Source organism: Thunnus maccoyii, chromosome 17, assembly GCF_910596095.1.
Source record: "Thunnus maccoyii chromosome 17, fThuMac1.1, whole genome shotgun sequence".
In the NCBI taxonomy this organism is placed as follows: Eukaryota; Metazoa; Chordata; class Actinopteri; order Scombriformes; family Scombridae; genus Thunnus; species Thunnus maccoyii.
Genome location: NC_056549.1, coordinates 11282276 through 11308418, shown reverse-complemented (window position 1 = coordinate 11308418; position 26143 = coordinate 11282276). Strand labels below are relative to the sequence as shown.

At 40.2% G+C, this 26143-nt stretch overlaps 1 protein-coding gene across 2 annotated transcripts in view; it reads right to left on the bottom strand.

Annotated features, from left to right (window-relative positions):
• The window catches only part of LOC121882298 (1-phosphatidylinositol 4,5-bisphosphate phosphodiesterase beta-1), a 111909-nt gene extending 101947 nt beyond the window's left edge, over nt 1-9962 (bottom strand). Inside the window, exons 1-2 of one of the 2 annotated variants that reach the window (XM_042390444.1) lie at nt 9296-9962; nt 4559-4636 (exon numbers count right to left, since the gene is read on the bottom strand). In XM_042390444.1, the coding sequence (XP_042246378.1) occupies nt 4559-4636; nt 9296-9394 (177 nt within the window). In that variant the 5' untranslated portion in view covers nt 9395-9962. The remainder of the gene's footprint in view (nt 1-4558; nt 4637-9295) is intronic. The other variant, XM_042390443.1, reaches the window with a different exon arrangement.
• Between the last annotated feature and the right edge of the window lie 16181 nt (nt 9963-26143).

Sequence of the window (26143 nt, the reverse complement as noted above, 5' to 3'; positions counted from 1 at the left end):
GCACAACAACAAAAAGTGATTTACATTTAGTCATTTCAATGGAGAAATAAATATATACAAGAAAACAACATTTGTAGATAGACAAATATCAGTTTAACAATTAGTTATCTGATCCCTGCAGAATGGCCAAATAATTAAAGCAGGTGATAAAGTCTATTGCAAAGTTGGCATGTATAAGGGATGAACAAGCATATTCAAATTTGCCAGATCGAAGAATATTACATTATGCTCAAGTGAGTGGCAGTAAAATATTAAAGTATAAAAGCATTATAAATATGAATTGATCATAGTCAATGATCATTAGATGAACATAATGTTTAATAGATTAATTAATATTAAAAATTTCACAATAGCTTCTAACTACTGGTGATAGTATAAGCACATAGAAAGCCACAGAAAGTCTACCTCATCATTCAATCCTGGAGACTTAGTGGCATTTAGTGTGACAATCTAAAATGTTTCTCATTGAAGGAGTTTTCTTAGTCTATTGCAACCTCTTATATGTTTAGGTATGACTTCAAGGGCAACCGCTTTCAAAGAAGGGGGGCTCCCATGTCCCACTTGATTGTAATGAACAGCCATAGGATAGTTTGGATTTTTTTGCGAGAATAGCAGTTTTATGCTCCCCCCAAGTCTGTCTTTAAATCTCCTTTTTATTCTCCCCACATAGAGAAGTCCACAAGGGCATTCGAGGCGATATACCAGAAAGGAAGTGCTGGCGAAGTGATTTATTTCCTATGTCTTATTGGTAAACACATCCACAAATCTGTCCATTTTAGAAATATTGATGCAATGGAAACAATTGCCACAGGGGAAGTTGCCCATAGGTTTGTGAAGCCAAGAAGTCTTTGGCGATAGATGGCTGTGGAGCAGCTTATCTTGTAGGGTGGGAGCCCTTCTAGAGACAAAAGTAGGAGGTCCAGGGAACAATTTCTGCAAGGATGGATCACTGTGTAATATATTCCGGTTCTGTTTGATGATATTGCGGATCTGAGCTCACGTCATATTAGAATCCACATAGTTTGCACCTGTTTGGACAGCAGAAAATTTGAGAGATTGTACAATACACTTCAACTATAGCAGACTAGATTAACTACCTTCAACAAGAGTAGCATTGTTTAAGCTCCTGTTTTGCAACTGTCCACCAGTGAAGGCAGGCAAGCGAAAAATTTAATTAAGCTTATCTCTGGATCCAAGGTGTCTAAGCTCATCTCCTGAGCTGCCGCCATCGTTAAGTCACCTCCATTACCTCGACAGAATCAATCAAGAAACAATAAAAGTATTTTACTGCAGTTTTGACAACACCTGCACAGAATACTGTATTTTTGAAGTTTTGTCAGCATGACTTACTGTGACTACAACAAAGGTATCAAGATGAAACTAAAGGAATCCCTAAGCTTTGAGTCATCAACTTAAAAGCTAGCCAGAAAGAAAAGGCACAGAACATCTCACCTAAACAGATGTGACATGTGAGTTTCTGCTGCTGTCAAAACTAAACTTTGCCTTTTTGACCTTAAAACATGGCTGAAATCCACGTGTGGATAGATTATAATAGAAGAAACCATGACTAGTTAGGAAAGAAAAACTTTGGGATTAGCAGCACAGTTCATGTATTGCTCATCCCCTCTCTCTGTCTCAGTGTCTCACACGTGCCAAGATACTGTTTACACACACTATTAATGTCCTTAAAGGAATAGTTTCGACATCTAGTTAGATGGGAAGACTGATACCGATCTCAGAAGCTACAGCCAGCAGATTATTAACATAGTTTAGCATAAAGACTTGAAACAGGGGTAAACATCCACATAACTCCCTGTAAAACCACAACTTCTGTTTGGATACAGATTAAACAAAGTTAATTTAACGTGTTGATCAAATAAGCTCATAATAAAAGTTTCCTTTGATCAAACTTTTCAAGGAAAACACGCATTTCAAATGCATAATAACTCTTCATTAGCTTTAAACGTGTCCTGTTTCAGGCCTCCAGTAAATAACAGCACTGAAAATACAGTAAATACTAAAAGCTGTAGCCATCAGTGACAATGTGTGTTTGAAAGTGAGCGCAGTAGGCACACTGAGTACAGTTCTGCTGTGCTTCTGAAGAATCTGAGGAATGCTTTTACTCTGCAGGCCATCAGGCTGTGTCTCTAACAAACACACTTGAAAACTGGACAGAGCATTGTAGCTTGTTTAAATTGGCCTGTTGAACAGATGCGCAAAACGATCATGAATAAACGTGAGGGAAAACATGAGACATGACATCTTTATGAACACACATACACAGACACGGTTTTGTGTTCACAATGGCATCCAGGAGTATAGCGGGTGCCTTTCTTTATGCCCTAATAGAGTTTCATTCGGGCTGTGCTAGATATCAATTTGAGTTATTATGCGTGCAGCAGGACTGCGCTCAATGCTGGGAGACAGAACAGACACCCACACACGGAAACACACACACATACACAAAAGCCTCATCATTCAAAATCCTCGCCTTATGACAGAGGCACAGGAAATAATGACAAATTGATGCCAAAGAGCCTCTCTCAATTCTCTTAGTGGAGAATCACACTCAGTGCTTGTTATCTCTGACCACAGATATACATATATTCTCTCTTTCCAGAATGAGAAGTCTTTCCTCATTGATTGTTCGGCAGAACAGAACATACGCCCTGAAGGCATCCCTCTTTTTCTACATATAATGTATTATTGTAATTTAAACATAATAGGATCCTTCCTCAATGACCTAACAGGAGTAGCGCTACACTCATAAATGATGTGTGTGTGTGCTTATTTATGTATGGAAGTGCGTGTGTGTATAGAGGTAAAGTCATGCTCAGCACTCCTGTCTATGCTTTAGTGAGGCTGCAGTGAAATACCCTCATCTAGGCAAACATAAAATCAATGGTAGCTATTAATTAGTCTACCTCTGACTGCCGTTGCTGATACAGATATACACACAAATAGAGCAGGAACACGTTAAGCCCGTTGAGAATATAGAAACTGGATAGGCAAACTTGTAGTTATATATAGTTTTATGTAACTACCAAAAAGACAGAGCATATAACAACTTGACAAAACTGTAGTAGCCTGTGCCAATTACATGCTTTCAAGGTTAAAATGAGTCACGTGCTTGATAAGGTTACTGCATCTGATAGCATCTAGTATCTTAAATTTCACAATCTTGTTCCTGGTTATTACTGAAGTCTTTGCCATAACTGGGGAGGAGAAAACACACAATGTGCTATGGAATATTCTCACAGGTGTCAAGTTAAGCACTGCAGGTGCAGCAGTTCAGATTTCTGTCCCTTTTCCAACGCTGCTCTTTCACTGGCTTCAGTCAAAATGGATAGGAAGGACCTTGCCTCCTGGTGGAGCACTTAGATTATGAATAAAAGATGGGTCAGTGTCCTTAAGCAACATGCCTTGTAAAGAAAAAAAAAAAAAAAAAAGCAAATCAAAGATACACGACAGAGTGATCCAGAAAGTAGTCTGAAAGCAACACAGTTCCGGACGCTGTTTCCAAAAGCTTAAATGTTTCCCAGACAGCTTCCAAACCTTTTCTAATCCTAGGTGTACTATGATAATTATTACAACTGAAACGCGTAACACGGCTGTCATAGAATTCTAATGGGGTTGCCATGGTAATGAGTACTGGATCATGCAATGACGGTACATGACAAAGTCGGATAGTTCAAGCAACTGTCTGTGAAATGAGTGAGCAAACGATGCCTTTACTGTGGTGATATATCAGCTTTCCAACCCTGCAGCACTGTAACATTCCCTGTAAACACAATTCCAACTATAGAAATCGATTCTGTGACAGCTGACCCACATCATGACCCAAAACGTTAATGTATACAGCATGTTAATGTGTCCATTCCATTTTTTCAATTCTGTGCCTGCAGGTGCACACAATACCTTCTGCTGACACCTGTTCATGCCAAAAAAAAAGGCTAGATTTTATATAGGATTTTTTATAGGATAGATTTTCATTTTGACTATAGACAGCAACAAAACAGAAAGTACTGTGGAGCTCCTTATATCTCTGTGAGGGCATAAAAACGCTTACTTATTTCCTACTTCCTTTACTACTCACTGAGAACATTCAGATTGGCACTGAGGCAACAATTTACTGCAGTGCAATGCAGTGCATCCAGCAACGTACTGGGGCAGCCAACCATATGTGCAAGCACACAATCGAGGTGCACTACCTTGTATCATGTACGTCATGCTATTGTGCTAATTTGATATTTCCTATTTCAAAACAGAGAGAGGAAAACAATTCTTGCTGAATCTGGGCTTGAAGGACTAAAATCTGCTGTGTGGGTCTCACTGCTTAATAAGCCTTAAAATTTGAGCTTCCTGGTTTAAATTTAATCTTCTAATCTTCTTGTACCCACACTCCTGTTGTTTTGCTGTAGTGCTACTGTCGATCTGAATGTATCCAAAGGGTTGATGGATTAGGACTGCCACTGGAGAACCAGTGTCTCAGGTGAAATTTACAAGTGCAAGCTTCAAGGCTTGGCCAGACCAAAATAGTTGATGTGCATTGTCTCACCTTGTTCTGATCGGTCCAATACAGGAAGTAACCTTTAGGGTCGACAGTTAGAGTCACCGGGGTCACTGTGGTAGAATCCTGGAGGAAAACAAAGAAAAAGACATCTGGAGTCAATGTGTGTGTCTGCTTATGTCTGTGTATGCCTGTCTGAATCTGTGCTTTTACACAAGCGCTTTTGAGTGTATAGCAGAATATTCTCTGGGTAAATCAATTAATTTATTTGTCAGTATCAAAGCGCAGTTCTTGTAATCCCACATGCATACTAGAATTTGAAATGACACCAAAAGTGGTATTTATGTTGTGAGCATGCACATAATAATTTCCTTCTAGGGTAGTAAAGGACTTTCCTCACTATGACCTGGCATCACCACAAATGACTAAGGAGCTTGGTGTGTGTGTGTGTGTGTGTGTGTGTGTGTGTGTGCACGCGCACGAATGTGTGTGCATGCGCATATTTGAGACAACTGCCATCATGAAGTGCAGGTTGTTTCACAGCTGATGTTCCCATTTTCCGCTCTTGTAACAGACAAACGCTTTCCCTCAGTTCCCACATACACACAGATAGCTCCAAGCCTCACACACACAAACAAAGATTGACCCTGAGGCATACATGGCAACACCAGATATTATTGGATGCTTCTATAAAAAGAAAGAGCCTTTGCTTTTTTTTTCTGTGTCCACAGTGGCTGTGGTTCAGCTGAACAGTAGCATATTGTCCTTCTCAATCAGCCATGGCTGTGAGATCAGAGAGATGAAAACTGCATTTGCGGCACAGAGCAAGAAAATCTTCAAAGTGTCTTCATAAGGCTTCTAATGATGTCCCTATCACAGCATTGGGAGATAGAGCTAATGGTCTGCATCTGTTACACGCTTGTCATATTTGGGTGGGACCTTGTGCAACACACAGTGTAGGGTATCATGAAAGGTTTGAGCTGGGTGCTGGTAGACAGTGGAGGAGTCAAAGTCTGTGTGGGGTGTAGAGGACCATTAGTGCTCTGAAATCATTTCATACTGTCTAAACAAGTCAATCACAGCTTATGGAACCTGGCACACCTGATAGATTAATACTGAATTCCACACATTTATGAACCCATAGAAAAATATGGAAAAGAGAAAGAAAAAAAGAAGGAAAGAAAGAAAGAAAGAAAGGGTAGAGAGCAGAAAGTAAATGAGTGTCTCGTTCGATGCTGAAAATGGTGAGCTGTCACATCAGAGGCATTTGCTATAGTGACGTTTGCTATGGCAACCCACCATTCCCGTGAAATCTATTAGAGACTCAAGAGGAATCGTTTTGGTTGTGTTCACATGATTGCACAATCTTTGCAAGCTTGATTGAATTACAAAAGACACAGCTCATACCACTAAACGCATGCAGCATACACACGCTCGCACACAGCGCTTTACAGCCTGAGGGCAGGAAAAAAGCCTCATGTTCGCAGTTCTTAGATATAGCGTCTCATATCAACTGCAGCCCCGCAATCTCTGATCTCCACTCAAGTTACGATCCGCAGCCCGGTTTTCTTCAATTCAGTTTTTACAGATGAAAATCTCTCTGCCATCCTTCATGAAGACATCGGCTACTCCATGAAGACTTTATCAAATGATCGTGAGTTTCATAAAATTACCGACAAGTTGTTTATATTTTCAATAAACCAAGTTAAGAAGTCACATCATGGCGATTGATGGATTGTATGTGCTGTCAGAGAAAAAGAAAGAGGATGGCTTGAGAGCACTGGGAATCTGCCTAATGATGTGAAAGCAGTCATTTTCACCAGCTTCTTTCTTAATGTCCTAACTCTCCATGGCCACCACTACAAACACATTAAGTCATTATGGACTCTTAGCAAAGATTTTCCCATGGGTCTGCACATATAAGGAAAACACAAGTATTAATAACATTGCTGATTAGACTTTAGAGTGATTTTAGAGATTACTACTTTCGGAATGGTACTGCTCATGCTTTTTTTATTGTCAATTGACTATTTTGAGGATTTGTCATTAATGGGGAGACATTAGGCAGCGGCGGCCTTCTTTTTGCTGAAATAAGATGAGATTAGTGACTGACTTACAAAACAGTACAAAAACCCCTTAGGGAACCGATCCCAGGCAGGCGACGTTGCCATTATTTTTAGTGAAGCGTCTGTACCATTAGCCATCACCTAAGGGGGTGTGTTAGAGAGGAGATTTGAGCTCAGCATATTTCTGTTCTGTATGCTAATGACACATTCTACTACTTTTATGGGATTTTAAGATCCCCCGCTGAGCCTGATAATATCTTATTCAATACACATCAGACCAAAATGCCTGATACAAGCATAAGCTTACGAAAATCTGGGTTTACGCTGACCCACCATCATCTGTCACATATTTCCTGCCAGTTTCTGTCAATGATCTTTCAGATGAAGGGTCCCTTTCCTAGAGGCTTTGGATGTCTGCCTGCCCTCCACTCTCTCTTAACGGAAAGCAGCAATATGACACACAATGGCGCTAGATCTGCCATTTGAAGTGACTGACAGATAATAATCTGCCAGGCAATGTTTTAAACTACAGCCAGGGATTTCATGAGCTACAGTGGTAGTACTGTGGCAGCGACTAAAATACAAGGTGTGTGAGAGAGGTCGGACAGGTCTGAAGCTTCCAGGATTTTACCAACGTTTTGACAGGTTGTCTGATTGCTATCTATTCTTTTTCAACAGTCTACCACCAAACGCTGTGTGTTGAAGTCTGAGGTGCTTCTCTTCACCAACTCAGACAAGTCATGGCTGTTGCTCCATACAGTGCAGTATACCATCCTGACACAGTAAATAAAATTGCACACCTTTCTGTCTCCACTGAATGTTCAGCAGTGAGGCGAAGTCTGTAATTTTCCCTGAAACTAACAAAAATCCCTTCCGGAGTAAAGCAATAAATTAAAGTTTGTACTCAGTCAAATATTAGAATTGTCAGGTGCTTGTAAGATGTCTTGTTAAGAGAGGTTGAAGTGGACCCAACATCCAGAAACCATGACAAGATGAAAATTGATTTAATTCAGTCCTTTTTCACTCAAAATTTATCGTAGCTTTTTCTCTCTCAGACTGTCCCTGTCTTCCTCTGTGATTCTTTCCACGAATGATACGGAGAGAGGAAAGAGGAAGGAAGGAGTGCATGGGAAATGAATCAGAGAAAGTATCTGTGCGTACGTCTGTGTTGGAGGGTGTGTGTTTTTCGCAGGAAACGCCTGATGGGCATTTGGTTTTGGTAGATAGGCCCACATGTATAAACTACAGTACACAAACACAGCTGTTAGGAAAAATAAACGTACATCTCACACCCCTTCTCACAACATACCAACCAGAGACCCGAAAGAAGTTCACACTCCTTGGTAATTACTAGTGAAGGAAGTACCTCAGTTTTCTTGTTTGAATATAAGATTGATGATTGACAGACTGACATGAATGCAAAGATGCATCTCTGCCACCTGTACTGACCAAATTCACACTCCTCAAACACTTATTTACTAAAGCCATCTGTGCTGCGCTTGAATCACCTGAGCTCAGTGATTAAGATCATTTCACTGCTGTCTTTGATGATCTCATAAAACTATATTTCAAAATGGCACTCATATAAAACTAGTGCAAACAAAACAGTTTATCATCACAAATCTGATCTATACTGATCTACATGTAAGATTTGTGTACATTTTGATCTTAAATGAGAGTTGAGATTTTTATTACTGTCCTTTCACAGTAGACAATAACACTATAATTAACAACAATTACAGGTGGGGACTTCTCTCTGCATTTTCAGCAAGGAAAAAGAGCAAGCGGTTTGATGGAATGACAGTGCTCATATTCAAATGCTCACACAATACACATGGATCAAGGTATGACGAAACCAGAGGAATGCAAGCAGCTATTCAAATGAGATGGGTTGCGGAAATATGTGAAACAAATATCACAGAAAGTCCCTGTCAGACTATAGAGCTACTGTGGTGGCAACACAGAGGATGGAGACGTCAATTAGGTGTAATAAGGTCACTCAGTTTAAACTCAGCTTTGAATGCAACAGCTATGTTAAGTCTCTACGGGATTATTAGAGGTTTGTGTTCATTTGTTATTTAGGGGAGGTGCAGTGCAGCCATAGCTGTTTGTTAAAAAGCCACTACTGTATGTTTTCACCGGCTACTCAAACAGCAGTGTGCAATCAATATTAATCAAGGTCATTTCTCTACAGCTAGACTGCCAGGAGTACGGGCGAATGATAACGGACTGTAGAAACAAAACACACCGTCGTTATTCAACTCCTGCTTAGTGGTTACACTATGAACCGCGCGTTGAGCCCCGATACACTAATTAATTGTAGTTAATTGATCAAACGCTTCCAGTGAAGGGGGAGCGGCGAGCTTAGTTCAAATGTTTAATTTGATTAAATGAGCACATTCTCACACACAAAACTCTCAAACACGCGTGCACTCACTCGCGCGCACGTACTGTACATTGGGATATGTAAACAAAGCACATGTCAGCAGACACTAAAGCTGCTGCATTTTATGTTAACCGTTAACCAGCAAGCCAAAGGCAGGCAGTCCCATTCACTGTAGTCTCCACTGACAATTAAATCTATCGGCTACTGTTGCATGAGTAGCCTATAGATTATACAATACATCCTAGTGGTATGTGAATGCAAATAAAGCGTGCAGAAATAAGCCGGCAGTGAAAAAAGAAAGATTCACAGCCGGTCTCTCTCGCAATTACTTACATCATCCCATTTCATAAATTTGTTGCCCTTTCTTAGGCTCTCTGGCACGGACACTGGCTTGAGCTGCAGCGCATGAACTCCAGGCTGTGCCCCTGCCATTGACTCATCTACTCTTCTCGACGCACGGCAGGGGTAGAAATGAGTCACTTCACTCTCTTCTACTCTTATTTCTCTTCCCCTCCTTTGTAAGGCAGACGGAAGCCCACTACTGCTGCCAGTATGTCATGCCCGCATTGGCGACGGCGGTGGCGCGTCTCGGCTTTGGAGAGCTGTTGAGGCAGACGCAGGCGCAGCGGACCGGGGCCACTGACTGACTGACTGACTGAGCGACATGCAGCTGAAGCGAAGACGAGGAGAGAGAGAGCGTGTGTGTGTGTGTGAGAGAGAGAGAGAGAGAGAGAGAGAGAGAGAGAGAGAGAGAGAGAGAGAGAGAAGGAGGGGGGTCTGAATGAGTTGCACGTCTGGTTTAAAATTGTACAAGTCAATGCAGGGACAGGATCGATGCTAGTAGTGATCTAGCGCCTCCGTGCGTCCGAGGCAATACAGGGCCAATATATGGGGACAAATGGCCAAGCTGTGGCCAAGCTTCGACCGGATGTAATGCCACGGCTGAAAAAAAAAACTTGGAGTTATGTCACCCTCAGAACAGGTGTATGAAACAGTTTTGTTTGGTTATTCTTGGTCTGTGCTCAATGTGAAATTGCAGTAGTTTTTCTTTGGGAGATATAGAGGAAGTATTTTGTATTCGGGTGTCCTTATTGAATAATCACCGTATCTTTACATGTTTTTTTGTTGTGATTTTCACTGCATGACAGGAAAAACATAAAATATGTACAGCGTTGATTTTTAGTGTCAGGGCTCTGACCTCGTGACTTCCCACAAAGTAGCGCCGAGCTCAGCACAGTGTGGAGTGGGGAGAGATGATAGTAACTTCCCCCTGGGGAAACATAAACTCAGAACCTACAGTTGGATGCTGGGGTGGAAGTGAGCCTCATAATCCTGTACCAACAGCAGTAGCAGTAGCAGCAGAAGCAACTGGCAGCATAGATTTCAGGTGAGCAGTGTGGCAGCAGGCATGCTGCAAAGAAAGAACAGAACACTCAAAGTTTAAATAAACTGTCATGATTGAAAGGGGGTAGGATATACGCAGTGAGAGGAGTATGCGATGGGAATGTAGCGGCAGACTTGAGTTGACTGCTTAAAGCAGCTTGCAGGCTATGCTTCATTTATTTAGTTAAAATAAAAATGTAAAAAGTTAGTAACTAAGATTGGTTTGGCAGTTTGGTGAAGGCTTTGAAATATTAGTTAGACAATCGTTTATGGAGATTGCATTTACAGAAAATATAATTGAAGAGTAAAAGAGGACCCATTATGCTCATTTCCAGTTCTATATTTTTATTTCTGGACTCTGCTAGAGTAGCTTTGCATGATTCACAGTTCAAAAAACTCATTATTTATCTTATACTGGCCCTTTATGCAGCTCCTCAGTTCAGCCTCCGTCTCTAACAGGCAGTTTTAGCTCCTGTCTCTTTAAGGGCCCCCTCCCGATGAGCCCACTGTGTTCTGATTGGCCAGCTCTCTAGAAGCCTGCCGAGGGGCAGCCATATCAGAGTCATGCTAAGTTACGTCGATGCAAACGCAACATTTCCTGTTTTACTGCTTTATATTAAAAGCTTTTAAATTAATATACAATGGCAGACTTTTATTGTAAAGAATTTACAAGAAATAAAACATGTTCCTCACTGAATTAGCAGAATACTAATTAGTGTGAATGCTGACAAGCATTCAGTTTATCTGGGTGATATTAATACAAAGCATTTGTTCTTTCAGTCGTTTCAGGCAATTTATTCTAACTTCCATCTTTGAAAGTATTAAAGTTTAGCTTCCAGCTTTTCTATTAATGTATTTCAACTCTTAGCTTCTTTAGGTAATACAGTTCAGCTTCCAATGTTGCCAGTTTTACATTTCAGCTTCCAGGTTTTTTAACAGTGCAATGAAATGCATTTGAGCTTTCAGCTTATTAAAATAAAATTAATTCCAGATTTCTGCATTTTCAGCAATTCTTTGCGAGTAATTTCAGCTGTCCGCATTCGCACGCATTTTCCACAGGAAATGCATTTTCTAGTTCATGTTACAGTCCTATTTCCTAATTATTCCAGGTAACAAGGACTTCACCATGAAATGCTTAAGTGACTTTTTAAATACAAAATGTAACTATTTACATGACATACCAATACAATAGCTGCTTTCTGGTGAGTCAGGTGATTTAGGCCTCTTTAGTTCTAGATGTGTACCATACACATGAATATGAACTTTTTATTAGTTTATGGCCAAGTAAAAATGTCAAAAATGTGATAATCAACAATGTTTGGTTGATAAAGTTGATCAGAAGAAAATTAATCAGCAACTATGTTTAATTTTATATAATTGTTTCACTATTTTTTTAAGAAAAAAAATGTGTTGGTTTCAGCTTCTCAAATATGCGGATTTGCTGCTTTCCTGAATATCTTGGGGTTTGGGACTGTTGATCGGGCAAAACAAGACATCTGAGGAAGTCCCCTTGGGCTTCACTGCAGGCCCAACAGGTCTCAGCATGCCATGAGAACCGTGCGGTTCTCATAATATAGACATTCACACTATTGTTCTTCAAAGGTTTATTTATAATACAGGGCAGGTGTGGGGAAACACAAAGCAGGGCAGGGCTAACGATGCTTAGATGCAGGGCAGGTGTGTAGATGGGCAAAGCAAGCACAGCAAAAAACCCAAAACCCAGAAAACACAAAACTCTTCATAATAAACTGACCTGCATAGAACCACCAGAATGATTATGAATACAACTCAAATACCCAAGCAACACTACAATCTCTTATCTGCAACAAACAAAACCAAAACCCCAAAACACAAAAAGTCCATGACAGAAAGTGGGAGGAATGTATGGAGGAATGCAAGGTGGTATCTCAAAAACTAAAAGTGCTAAAGTATTCATACTACATGGACAGGTGTCCCATGTGGGAATGCTTAACACATTAAAACATGGGACCAATAGCGCCACCATGTGGTCAGATATTACAAGTTTCACATAACTCATGAACCGTAAGGCGTATCAAAAGAACAAAGAAAAAAGAACAATGGAAAAATGCCATACTGTTAGCAGAGCAGAGCAGTGAACTCGTGTGCTGTACGTGGAGCAGATGACCATATAAAGAAATCTGTCATTAGCTGACGTTGGCTCAGGCTGAAAATAGAAAAAAACGTTGGAAACTGAGCGTTCAGGGCATCTGAAGCCGCTGCTTTTTGCTCACAGAGATTACTTCTACATATGTTTACCTCATTATTTGACACTCTGGCCATTTTTAATATGAACAGCTGACACTGGAACATTATATATATGACTGAAAATAAGGAAAAGCATCATAGGTCCCCTTTAAATAAAGCAGTGTGCCATGTTTGGGCAATAAATGTGCCCACACACCTTCAGGTTTTTTTACTTCTTCATGACTAAACTTCTTCAAAGTTCTGTGAGTCAAGAGTGCGTCACCGCTTTTGGGACTTTTTTTAAGTTTAACTTTCTTATTAAATAAAACATAGAGCCCCTGTAGGCTTTGTGCCACCCACACTGTTTATTTTCTGCCATTTCCAAAAAGGGACGACAGACTCTTAGAGTCCTCCAAGCAGTTTTCCCTCTGTGTCTCTCTGTGGTCAGTCACTGGCTGCCGCTGACCGTCAGACATGTCAAACTAGTCAGATCTGTCAAATCCTGACTGGCGCTTTTCATGTCAGTCTTAATAGTAGTTTGTTTGAGTTTGCCTCCTGTCATTAATGATTGATTAACAGTGACAGTTTGGGGACCAGGCCCTGAATAGTCATGAGTTGGATGACAGCTCAGGAAAGTGAGAGAGGGATATAAGTGCGTGTGTGAAAGAGAGAGAGGGAGAAAAAGTAGAAATACAAAGGCCAGGAAGAAAAAATTAGCCTTTAAAGACAATATTTTCTGATGAGTCACAATTTAAAACCAGAGGTACTTATTTCGGGCAAGAACAACAAATCTATATTGTTCGGAGACACAAATGTTTTTATACTGTGAATGAGTCATTGTTATCCTCAATGCTTCAGACTTTGGTATCCGTCATCTGTCTTCCTATCAGCCCTCAGGTTCCAACTAGCTCTAAAATAAGCCAAAGTGCTTTCGTGTGAAAGACAAGGCCTACAGTAATGGGAAATAATTGGATTGTCAGTATATAAAAGCACTTAGACCACAAATTTCCCATTACTTTCATTCTGATAAACACTAAGCTTTTAAAATGAAATCTCGTAAGTTCTGAATGGAGTGTTTTTTTTTCTTTCCTTTTTGTTAAAGAGAATAAAATGCGGATGCGGATTTAGAAAACAATCAGTGATGTGTCAGGAGGAAATGAGGCAGAGATGAGAATTAAGGAGGCTTTTATCAAATAAGCAATGTGGATTTGTCAAGTGACCCAAAATACACACATGCATCACAATTTGTGTTGCACTATGTTCATGGACAAGTGACAGCGGTTGTCTAGTTGGTGGAGGGGATCAATCTCATGTTACAGAGCCTCTGCTTGTCCTCTGTAAGCAGCACAGTATTCATTTCATTTTCAAAAAAACAGTTCCTTCTGAAACTGACTACCTCCAGTCAGTGTCTGTGTGGAGTGCATCTTCCCAGTTTCTTCATGCTGGTTTTGATGTTATCTTCAAAACATTTCACAGATCTACCACTGACTCTCTAACCTTCATTCATCTGAGAGTAGCAGTTCTCTTTAGGGAGTCTGACAGACAAATGTTTTGGCCTGGCCAGTTGGTGCTGCATTTTGCTGTAGTCTTTTTAGCCATGCTAGCAACATGGCTTTAGGGATAGCAATGTTGGTCTGTCTGCTGGTCGGTGGGTCAGGCACTTTGGCCCACACTCAACAATTGCTTAATGGAATGATGATGATGAAATTTTATACAGTCATGGCCCCCAGAGGATGAATTCTACTGACTTTGGTAATCCCCTGACTTTCCCTCTTACGCCATCATGAAGTTGACATTTGCGGTTTTTATTGAAACACAGTATCTCTACAACTATTTGATTGATTGCCATGCCATGTGGTACACACATTCATGACCCCCTCAGGAAGATTTGTAATAACTTTCTTGATCCAAATGGTGATGCTAGACTTCCATCTAGCGCCACCATTTGGTCAAAATATACCTTTGTCCAATACTTGCAAAAGATATTACATTCTCACCAGCCTCAGCTGTACTTTTTGCTAATTAGCTAATTTTGTGGGCATATTAGCATGCCAACATTAGTATTCAGCTCAAAGGATTGCTGTGCCTAAGTATAGCCTCACAGAGTAGCTGGCATGGCTGTAGACTCTTAGTCTTGTTTTGTTGGCCATTTTCAGTTTGCTGGTACTTACTTTGGTATCTTTGGATGCAAGTGATCCTCAGAGTCTTTTGTTGGCTTTTGATGGTATTGTCCCAGTTTTCAAGCACCCATTGGCTAGTCCATAAATTACCTTCTGTTGGAAGGAAAACTGACTTAGCCCATAAACCAGCAATTACGATTCAATAAGTCAGATGATGGATATTTCTTTTGGTTGATATCTGCATTTGAGAGAATACTGCCCAAATAAAGAGTGACTTGCAACTTTTTTGTATTCAAGACCAGACTCAGGACTCTGTTTGCATTCAAAATCCACTTGAGGTCAATAGTGCTGTCATCTGCACACTGAATATCCCAGATGCTGCACTGACCTTGCTGTTGAACCTGTGCCGGTTAAGTGGTTTCTAACAGGTTCTCCCCACTCAGTGACACACAGAGTCAAATATATTCCTAGGGCCAGGGTGTGTGTGAATCCACTGCCCCCAGTCATATTAATATTCACATTCCTTGAGACAGCAGCCGAGGAGAAAAATGGTAAAATGGATCTGTTGCATCTTTTTGTATCTGTGGATTGGTGCTCCTGTCAATGTCAAAGCCTTCAAGACGCTACAGTCGGTAAATGTGTGTTTTTAAAACTTATTTTGGGGCTGCGCTCAGTGAGTTGCACTCTAAATGCCCCCTGAGGGTGTAATTGAAACTGTTTGCGCCAATTCATTTTGAAAGAGCAACAGCCAATGGGGAAACTCCAACACTGGGCCGACCGCATCAATGGTGTAACGTTATCACTCAGTCAGTGACAGACAGACATTTGGAGTTGTAGGTTAGCTCCATGTTATGACTCTCAAACTTGCAAATTAAAGCAAACATCACGAAAACTTGAAAGGATATGGCATTCCACCAAACTGGAAGAATCTTCCTTAGTCTGGCAAGACAGTCTTTAAACATATAGGAAGGCCCTCTGTAATGCCAGAGCCACCTATTACTCATCCTTAATAGAGGAAAATAAAACAAGCCCTAGGTTCCTTTTCAGCACTTTGGCCAGGCTGACAAAGAGTCATAACTCTATTGATCCATGTATTCCTATAGCTCTCAGTAGTGACAACGTCATGAGCCTCTTTAATGATAAAATTCTAATTATTAGAGAGAAAATTCATCACCTCCTGCCCTCAACCGACACTGATTTATCCTTAAACACAGTAACCTTAGAAACAGGAGTAAAACCTGATATATATTTAGACTGTTTTTCTCCAAGTGACCTTCTTGAACTAACTTCAATGATTTCTTCATCTAAACCATCAACCTGTCTCTTAGACGCCATCCCAACTAGGCTGCTTAAGGAAGTCTTACACTTAGTTAGCACTTCTTTACTAGATATGATCAATCTGTCTTTATTAACAGGCTATGTACAACAGTCCTTTAAAGTAGCTGCAATTAAACCTCTTCTTAAAAAGCCTTTTCCAGATCCAGGTGTTTTAGCCAACTATAGACCTATATCTAACCCTCCCTTTCTCTCTAAGATCTGAAAAAGCAGTTGCCAACCAGTTGTGTGACTTTCTACATAACAACAGTTTATTTGAGGATTTTCAGTCAGGATTCAGAGACAGCACTGGTGAAAGTTACAAATGACCTCCTAATTGCATCAGACAAAGTGCACTTTTCCTGTTAGATCTGAGTGCTGCATTTGATACCAGAGTTCATCACATCCTATTACAGAGACTGAGACATTTAATCGGCATTAAAGGAACTGCATTAAGCTGGTTTAGGCCCTATTTATCAAATTTATTTCAGTTTGTACACATTAACGATGAATCCTCCATGCACACAAAAGTTAGACACGGAGTTCCACAAGGTGCTGTGCTTGGACCAATACTATTCACCTTATATATGCTTCCTTTAGGTAATGTTAATAGGAAACACTCCATAAATTGTCATTGTTATGCAGACGATACCCAATTATATTTATCAATGAAACCAATCAGTTAACTAAACTTCAAACATGTCTTAAGGACACAAAGACCTGGAGGACCTGCAATTTTCTGCTACTGAACTCAGAACTTCAAAACTGAAGTTATTGTGCTTGGTCATAAACACCTTAGAAACACATTATCTAATGATATAGCTACTCTAGATGGCATTGCCCTGGCCTCCAGCACCACTGTAAGGAATATGGGAGTTATCTTTGATCAGGAGATGTCCTTTAACTTACACATAAAACAAATTTCATGTACTGCCTTTTTTCAACTATGTAACATTACAAAAATCAGGCAATGTCAAAATGATGCAGAAAAATGAGTCCATGCATTTGTTACATCTAGTCTGGATTATTGCAATTCCTTATTATCAGGCTACCCCAACAGGTCTCTAAAGACTCTCCAGCTGATCCAGAATGCTGCTGCATGTGTACTGACAAGAACTAGGAAAAGAGATCGAGATATTTCTCCCATATTTGATTCTCTGCACTGGCTCCCTGTACGATCCAGAATAAAATTTAAAATCCTTCTCCTCACCTACAAAACCCTTAATGGTCAGGTACCATCATATCTTAAAGAGCTCATAGTGCCCTATTACCCTACTAGAACACCATGCTCCCAGAATGCAGGCTTATTTATGGTTCCTAGAGTCTCCAAAAGAAGAATGGGAGGCAGAGCCTTCAGCTATCAGGCTCCCCTTCTGTGGAACCATCTCCCAGTTTTGGCTCATGGGGTGATGTCGGGTCTCTAAATTAAGAGTATGGTTTAGACCTGCTCTATATTAAAAGTGCCCTGAGATAACTTCTTTTGTGATATAAATAAAATTGACTTGACCTGACTTGACTTAAGGTTGCAGAACCTGCCACGGATACAATACACACATACAGACAATAGACACCTCAACAGGCTCTCACACTGGTGTAACTGTGAAGGTGAGATGGATGATTTGCTTAATATGTTTCATATCGAGAGAGAATTTACAACAGTGCAGCAGGGTTTCTACTTGTGCATGATGAGGAACAGGTGTTCTTAAATGACTGTCTGCTGGAGCTTTAATTATCAGTGTTAACTCAAGATCTCTCCTAAACTGCGCATTCAGCATACCATTAAATATGCTGAATTATGAGTTCTGATAAAGCTCAATGTGTTAAGTCTGTGTGCCTTTTGCCCCTTCACCTTCAAGTGTCCACTGTTCATTTTGCTGTATCATTCAGCTAGAGATGCCAATACTGGCTTGATGTTAACAGGATATATCCATGTAAAATCTTATTAGACTAATATGTGTATGTATGAAAAAACCCAGGAAGTCAAAGCTCAAACTGATTAACACTCCATTTAGTAGAAGTACAAATGGGGATCAAAGTTCAATACTGGTACAGCTCTGTGTGAGGACAATGCAGATGGTTTTTTTTGGGGAGGGGTTGTCAATGAGCATGCTGGATTTAACAGGGTGCAAGGAACATGTCTGTGTTCACAACACATTCTCATCAATCTAAGACAATTGATTAGACTAAATTTAAAAAATTGTTGAATCAGTTATCTGGCCTTTCAAATGTGATAGAGAAAGAACTCTGTGGATTATATTATATGAATGTATAAATAAAGCCTCTGGGAATGGCAATAGGTCTATTTAAGTTGATGTCTGCATTGTCCTCTGTATGAACCCAAACAGAATCACACAGTACAAAGGCAGTACATTAGCAGCATCTTCTGGATTTCTCCTGCCAGTGCACCTTGTGATAATGTGTTTTCACATTGGTCTGCATGTGTGTAATATAACTGAATTTGGCAGAGTCCAGGAACATTATGAAGGAAATACTTTGAATGCAAATAATTCCTGCATAGAGCACTCTGTACAGTATAAATGATTTCTGTACTGTATATGAATATCCTGCATATTTGTCCATTATACAGTATACAGCCTTAAGACATGGTATATGAATGGGCATTGGTTGACACAAATCTACAAAGCACCAAAAGGGGTTAGCACACCCTTTTCACACCTTTTCCCATGTGCTTGTACAATTTAACCAACAAAAAAATAAAGAAAATATCTTATTGATTTGGGTGTATGAACCCCTTTTTGTGCTCTGGACGTTGACTTTGGTTACACACACCCCAGCTCCAGCACATCTTTTGGATGAGTTTTTTACTTCTATGTGGTGAAACAAATCTACATCTTTAAACCTTAAAAAAGCAGGACACTCAAATCCTGTAATTTATTCTCATGAAGACCTTCAAAGTGTATTTGAAATTTTATAGCAGGACAAACGTCCGTAAGAAACAAGACTGTGTAATAGACAATGAATTGAAACTAGAATTAGCTGATATGGATAAGATCCTCTATCATAGTATATGTAATTTTAAATTGCGATATCGATATATATTAAAGTATATTTTATGAACTCTTTATTTAATTATTAATTAACTCTTCAAAGAGTCTGTCTGTTTTGGACAATCCATCAGACAAACTACCACACAAATCAAGGTGCTTCATCACACTGATGCAAAAAACATAGCAGTCCTGCTTATTGATTTACAAACTTGCCCACGACGGGCTAATACAACAGCAGATACAGCCACCACAGTACCACACACTAAGCTCCAATGATTTTATTACATAACAAATATTCTGAACACACTTGGTTTTTCTCAAAGAAAGTTACAAGTGGCAAGGCAGATCTCACAGTATATTGCTCAACCCCAATTGAAACATTTATTGTAATAATTAATCAGTCCCTATTTATAATTGTCAGTAATGACACTACCCTTGAATATAACCAAAAGGTTCTACAAAAAAGATATTTCCAATTTCAATGAATTTATATTATATTTATATTTGAAGGAAGGATTTAGGTTGTATTTGACAGTGAAATTGCCATTTAAAATGTATCATTTTAAATGTATCATTCTGTATATGATTTGTTTAATAAACAATAAATTGGAAGAAAATTGGAAGCATACCAAATGTCTAATGTGTTATAAGTGTATAATTAGAACCCTGCATGCTGCCAAATTTAGTCTTAAGTGGTTACAATTTTACTATAATTGAAAAATGTTATTGCTCAAAGTTTTATTGTGTCCTGCGTTCTTTCTGCTGTGGTTTGAGAGACCCAACACAAGTATGGCCCACAGCAATTTCTCCTCTTACAAATACTTGTGTTGTGTACGTGTCTACAGCCTCTGGTGTACATTGACATCCTGGGCTGGCAGTGAGTATCAAAGTAAAAATTCTGTATGTCTATATAGCTGTGTGTTATATGTGCAAAATCGATGGATGGTGGATGGATGGATGGATGGATGATGGATGGATGGATAGATAGATAGATAGATAGATAGATAGATAGATAGATAGATAGATAGATAGATAGATAGATAGATAGATAGATAGATAGATAGATAGACATTTTTTTATCCACCTGTGCAAGTGAAAACCCTTAAACAGTAATTCATGGACATTCCTGCTGATTATGTGACTATAGTCTATTTACTACTGTATTATGAAACCATCAGCCTTGGGATTCTAAATGGGTACAGTTCAAAGAGTTCCTCTACCACTCATACTTATAAAATTGTGAGTAAGTACTGGCAGGCCTAACTACTACTTAGTGAATACGAGCTCTTCAAAGAAGCCAGGGATGTGGTTTCTTGCCTATAAAAAGACCAAAGCTTTCATACCAGGACTTTCAATGCTTCCAGTGGGACAATGCAGCGAGCTCACCAACAGAGAGTGCTGTGGCATTACTTTAAGTTAAACCTGGTGGCTCTCCTCTGCTTACGATTAACAATATTCCTTCTCTCAAGGTTCAGGAACTTCATTGTCCATTCAATCCAAATTCCTGGTAACTAACATAACACGGAACATGTGCAGTGAAAAACGATATGTTAAAAACTTAACAGCTTGCAGAGGGGGCCCAGGGCTTGTGGTTCAGGTCAAATTATGAGTGTAAAGTGAAACGCTGAAGCTCCTTTGCTCTCTAACCCGACTCCACTGACACAAAAATTTGTTTTTTTGATATTATTCACACCTGGAGTGTTGCAGTGACCTTGTGGGCGAGACAGGGGAGGTTTTAATATGTCTCATTCCTTGCTCTGTTTCTGTGTGTAACCAAACACCTCTACTACTTCTATTGTCTTATCTAAGATTGAGGAGGGAAAAAAACTGGCAGGTGTTCTTCCCCTCAGGCTACAGACTTCAGAAATGAGGAAAATAGAGGGTGGGAGTTGGAATGAAAGGGAACACGCATGCATGCATGTATATATACACATGCACACAGCAACACACACACACACATGCACATGCATATACTTTGACACACATGTCTGAATGTGTTGCAAGATCACACAGCCAGTGCTGTTACATGCAGTGTAAACATGTCTGAGGGTGTGTATTAAATACTCATTACAGAGGACTGGGTAAGCTCTGGGAGAGACTGGGAGAGAAAACAAACAAACCCCACAGGGTTTCTGTGAGGGGTGGTGAGGGGCCGAGGGAGGCCTCTCCCAGTGTAATTCAAGTTCAATAACTGACCCTTAACCTCACTCTAACTCAGGTTACACAGTTCTGGTGAGACAGATTATAGGCACAGTTACCTCACAGCTGTGGACACTATACACCTCTACAGAAGCTTTACACACACATACATGCACACACACGCACATGCACAAGCGGTACCAAAAACAAAAAAAGGTCAGTTGGTAATGTCAACAATCAACTAAGTATTCTTGAATATCAAATGGCAACATGGATGACAGGTTACCGATCTGCACACCTTTGGGTATGATGTAAAGAAACTAGGACCACACAGAGCCCTTTCACAGCCAGGAAGTCGAAGACATCACTCACCTGCAGAGCTGCAGCTGGGCCAGTTTCACTCTGTCAGAAAGAACTCATTACCTGCATGTCAAAATGATGACAGAAGGAAGCCACAGCCACTTCAAACTACTGACAAATACTTGTAATTGTTCATTTTATACCTACGCAGATATGGAGTAAGCATATTATACATCAGTGTTTCACCGGATTAATTTGCCTGCCAAGATCCTGCAATAAATTCACACCTGATCAGAAACAGAACATTAACCATCCAAGCAGAAAGGATGGTGAAATTGCATTTTGTAGAACATGTGTTTGTGTCTCACAATGTTTATGTTTCAGTGTTAAGGTTGTCACACTGTAAGGTATGATGGGTGTCTGCATGGTAGCAGTCATCATGTTGTTTTTTTATTGACATAATTGAGTATATAAATGTTAAAAACTAAATAAATAATCACTTAAGTTGTCATGAAATATCAGATATTATTATGAGCCAAGATTGCAAACAAAACTCCTGCTTTTCTGTGTTTGAATTAATATTTACTTTAATATATCCATCCACCACATGGATCCAGGTTTTGCAACTTCCAGATGAGGCCAGTGGAAGGGTTACAGATGCCATGGTTGTGGCCGCAGCCTAAAAATGGTTCACATCCCATGCTGTGTTAGCATAACCACGGTCACATGTTTGAGGGAGAGACTGAGCGAGTGAGGGAGAAGGAGAAAGAGAGATGTAGCTACTGAAATCTAGTTTTTGCAGTATAGTTCTGAACAATAACAACACATGACAAACAAGAAAGACTGACCAAAATTTATTGCCATTCACTTTGACCGCTTCCTTTCCAGCTGGGTATTGGTCTGGTTAACAGACAGAGGCTTGCCTCAGACATCTGTGTCTCTGGGCATCTTTTACTCCTATTGTGTGGCACAACAGTAGATGGGGCTGCAGGTCTGTAACACTACGACAGAGTAGAGTAAGCCTATTAAACCCAATCTTTCTTTCTTTCTTTTTTCTGTTTTTCTTTTCTTTCTCTTTCCACCAGTCCCTGTGGACCCAATATTTATGGATTGGTAAAACCAACATGGAACGGGGAGTTGACTAACTTATCAAGTGTCAAGGTCTTGTCAGAAAACCCCTAAATTTGCATCATTACAGCGCATCCTCTGGGGAGATGGCCGGGCTAATTCAAACCATCTCTGCGTAGCTGGAAAAGAGAGGTGGGCTCTCTTCTTGAGAGAAATAAAATATAAAGAAACATGTTTTATGTCTCTTCAGCCATATATTGTTTTCAGAGTCATGGCCTGCCTAAATGCCATTTCCCTAATCATCTTTAAGATACACAATGTCCAATTGTCATCTCAAAACTGACATCTTGAGACAAAGCAAAAGCCAACATTGTGTCTAAATGAAAACCAGGATTTATCAGACCCCTGCACCTCCCATTGCGACTTTACCATTTAGTGTGTCTGTTATGAGTAGATCTGCCAATCAGCAATGCACAAAGGGTCTATTGTCCATGGCCTGCTATGGCACAGTTCCAGAGAGGGCGTAAAACTCCTGTCTGCTCTGATAGCAATCTGTAGCTAAAGCCCTTCTCCCAATCCCTACACGCAGCAACAACCCAGTGCTGACTAAGCCTAGGCCGCACTAAGATGCTGATCTAAGGTCAGTTTTGTGCCCCACAAATGCTTTTAAATGGAGGATTAGGTGGAGGTAAGCTGGTCATAGGTCTGTGCCTAAGGCCAGGTGTGGAGTTAGGGATCAAGCTTTGTGCTGTGGTAGAGCTTTTTCCCTTCAAGTGGGCCTAAATCCTTTTAAGAAAGAAAATGTTGATGTTTACATCCTAGCTATGACCCCCTCTTGGCCTCTCCGCTCGAGCATTCCTGCCATAGCTGTGACATCTAGCTAAGCTTTAGGACACCAGGGGGATAGTGAAAACAACGCTTAATCACGGCCACAGGGCACCTCCATGATAACAAAGCAACCCCTTAACCCCTCTGTGTTTGTGTGTGTTCCTTAATGCATGTATGCATATAGTGTGTGTGTATGTGCTTGGATTCCTTGGTCGTAAGTTGCTCTTAACAAAGGGATTTGCGGGCCAAAGCACATTAATTCTGAATGAGTCACCTATTTAATTTTCTCAGAATCAGCATTGGGTTTGGGCAGGAATCCCGTTCAGATACTCATTTGTAATTCCACACAGGACAGAAATATTTACTGTACACCTGGAGGGGATTCCCAACACATGTTTATCTAATATGCACTGAATGGAGCTGTCAAAAACCATAATGCCCCAAAGGTCATGCAACAGCCAACAACTCACATCTCCAGGATAACCAACAGGGAATACAGCTATGACATAGTGACATATTCCCAAATCCTGATGAACTTTTGTTTGTCTTTATAAGGAGACTAACTTCAAATATAGGACTGTTTTAAGTGTACTCCAGTTGATTAGTTGATCGACAATGCTATATAATCAATTTCAGGAATTTCCTGAGATCAGAGCAACCAATTAATCCAGCAATTACAGGAGTTCCACTCTTGTTTTTCTGAATATCAATCTACTTGATGTGCACACATTCCCTGTCAGTGCCATAGAAAAAGGAACAGTTTGGATAATGCTCTCATACGTGTGTTATTCATTCACAATGAGCAGTGTAGTAAATTTTGTACTGTTGGTGGATGGCTGTTGGTGCAAGGCAGGGCTCTGGCTGCGGACTGCTGAGCTTGAGGAGATAGGTCAGCACAGGTCAACTGAGTCCAGCTAAACAAACACACGCTATCAAAGAGGAAATTTCCTGTCCAATCTGCAAGTTTTCTCTTCACAGTTAGTGTACATTCACCAGATGATCCCAAGGGAAGAGACAAGAGGTGTGCGCAAGTGAGTCTCAGTACAAAGTAACATTGTTGAATGGTCACCTAAATATACAGTATCTGCAGTGGTTATCTAGGGATCATATATGACAATACAGAGCACAGAGAATGAAAACATTAAACTACTGAACGTCCTCAAAGCTTTTAATACCATTTTGTTTATTTTATATGAGAGCATTTACATTTAAACTATTCCTGTCCTTGAGAATTTCCTGTATTATAAAAATTTTTTGGATTTGCTGTGTTACACTTAAAAACTGTATTCATACATATATATATGTGTATATATATGTGTATGTGTATATATATATATATATATATATATATATATATATATAAGCATTACAGTGCATTTTCATTTCACGCTAACTCAGACCCAGCAAAAGGACTGCATGCGGCTGTGTCACACAGCAATCAACCACCAGTGAGGGTTTGGCTCTAAAGCCTTGCAACGTTTCAAATTGCTTCCCAGCCATAATTCCTTCATCCTCTTCGACTCAATTACCTGTCACCTCACCAGACAAAGGACACACTATAGAGGGCTATTTCTTATGCAGACATACACATACGCATGCACACAAATTCACACCACATGCGCATTTTCTTACACACAAACGCAGATGCACACACTTGTACACACCAAGGGACAATACAATAGTTCTTATGGTTGCTAGGCGCTGTTGTAAATTAAGGCGGGATAGGGTTGCAGGCTTAGCGCCACATCAGTGTCTTCCTACCAGGTGATGAGCGTTTGCTGACAGGGCTTTAGTCTTCTCTAACTAGTGGAGATATTCAGCATAATACATGGCTGAGAGACGACACTTCAGCACTTGCTGAATGTTTGGAGTATAAACAAAGAAGAGAAATTTTATAAGTAAGGCAGTGTTTTTTAACTGAGGCTAGCACAAAACTTTCTGGACCAATTCAGATTTTGAATGGAATTTAATATAAATTTTAAGGAGAAAGCTGCCACGATAGTGCTTGCCAACAATATCACATATTTTTAGAGACTGTCAAAACTTTGCTCAGTGTGCAGATCTATTTTTTGCATTACCTTAACATTTTTTCAAGTCTATTAAACAGCCATTTTACTAGAATACAGCGTTTCCGTACTTTTGATACCACTGACCATGATTTTGTCTGTGTAGACATTTGAAAGGAATACAGCTTGGTCTCATCAAAATTTATTTTCAGAATTACACTGCTATTTCATGGTGTATAATCCATTTTTCTCCAGCTGTGAAATACTGGTCTTGAAAAAGTCCAACATGTCTTCCAGAGTGCATGTGTGTGTGTGTTTTTCTGGACGTTGCAATGTCTCTGTGGTTGTGTACAGTTCCTTCGTGTGTGTGATTGTGTGATCATGCTGTATTAATGTATTGCTGCATGTGTATGGTGTATATGTGCATCACTGAATGGACCTCCCCCGCCATACTGCAGAGATTTTTCATCACATAAAAGCCAACAGGGGGTGGTATGCATGCAGGGCGAGTCGCTTCCATCTGCCCTGTCCACTTAAATTAGTGGGGCCTCGCATCCAGCAGCATCTGGTTCCAATATGGAGCCAGGCGGAAGGGTGGGTGCCTCACTGTGCTGCGGAAAATACAGCCTACTGTACCTTTAAATAGCGCTCAGGAGGCTAGGGACGGATGCTGGCCCTATCGCCCTATCCCAAGATTCTTTGTATCTGGCCTAACACTTCTTCCCTTTGAAAGAGGACAAATGTACAATTAGGCAGGAATGCCTGCAATGCTGTTTTCCAAGCGTGTGTTCGCAGAGCTGGCTTGAGCAA